The 1,202-nt window shown below is 34.7% G+C and overlaps 1 protein-coding gene across 2 annotated transcripts in view; it reads left to right on the plus strand.

Moving 5' to 3' along the window:
* Positions 1-1,202, plus strand: part of evlb (Enah/Vasp-like b) — a 41,096-nt gene that overhangs the window by 35,578 nt on the left and 4,316 nt on the right. For both annotated transcript variants that reach the window (XM_014009906.1, XM_014009905.1), the window contains exon 5: positions 988-1,064. In XM_014009906.1, the coding sequence (XP_013865360.1) occupies positions 988-1,064 (77 nt within the window). The remainder of the gene's footprint in view (positions 1-987; positions 1,065-1,202) is intronic.

Consider the following 1,202-nt stretch of genomic DNA (forward strand, 5'->3'; position numbering starts at 1 on the left):
TTATTATAGTTTAGTTTTATTTAGTTGTGACTTTTTAAAAGTTTAATTCAGTTTTAATTTTTTTTAGAGTGGGTTTGCTAATTTTTAGTAATTATTATTGCTTTTCTAATGCTTAGTTTTAGTTTAACTTAGTTTCAATAGTTCTAATATAATTTTTTTAAAACATATTTGCCTCCTGCTTGTGGTGTTCCTGATTGTTAACTAACCAGCAGCTATTTGGTCACCACTGAAGCAGACAATTATAGCTACACCTTCCTAAAATAATCACATAACTCAGTTTTGCCAACGAAGGACCTGACGATTATTTTAGGAAGGTGATGATGGTTGTCTCTATCTGGCTGTTGCTTGTATTTCATGGGAGCTACTAGAAGCTAGCTTGCCAAGATACTCGCAGTTAGTCATGATTTGTGTGTGTTTTCCCCATGAGAAGTATTCCACCTATTTTATCACCTGTTTCCACTRTAAGAGCCTTGCTTTTATTTTTCTCGCAWTCATATTCAAAGAAACCCTAAATCAGACCTGCTTTCTCCCAACTTTTGCTGTCATCAGGTCAGATCCTAGAGTTTCCCGTCTTACAGTATGTCACATATGTGTCTAAACCTTTAACTGTATGTTGTGACTTCTAAAACCAACATTTTTTAGACTTATTCATCATTGCACACCTTAAAGAAACAACTTTTATAATAATTTAGAAACAACATTGTGATTTACAGTTAAGTGAACTAATTTGACTCAGTGTGTTTAATTTAAATATTTCCAACTATTTATCCTCTATAGTAGAACAATTATTTCAAAATCTAATTTCCTAAAATGTTAGGACGTATTTTTATTTATCCTGATGGTTTTTGCTGCTCAGAAAATTGTCCCTTCTGAAATATTAATAAATCACTTGTTTTGATTTTTGGTGAAGCTTTGAAGTAAGAAAAGGTTTCTGTTTAAACGTCAGGGTTTTGTGATGCTAACTGAGCAGCGTCCTGCTTCTTTCAGGCAGATGATGGAGCAGCAGCAGCAGCAGCAGCAGATGCAGGCTCACATGGAGCGGGAGCGACGCTCTTCTAACTCAGGTAGCAACATTCAGACGTTTCTCGGTCTCATCTGAATCCTCTGAACATCACACAGTGAATTAAAGGGCCAAATGTGTTTCTCAGGCATACATTTAATGAATACTATACCATAATAAAGTATCTATGTCACTTTAGTTG

This window comes from Austrofundulus limnaeus, unplaced genomic scaffold (genome assembly GCF_001266775.1).
Source record: "Austrofundulus limnaeus strain Quisiro unplaced genomic scaffold, Austrofundulus_limnaeus-1.0 Scaffold63, whole genome shotgun sequence".
In the NCBI taxonomy this organism is placed as follows: Eukaryota; Metazoa; Chordata; class Actinopteri; order Cyprinodontiformes; family Rivulidae; genus Austrofundulus; species Austrofundulus limnaeus.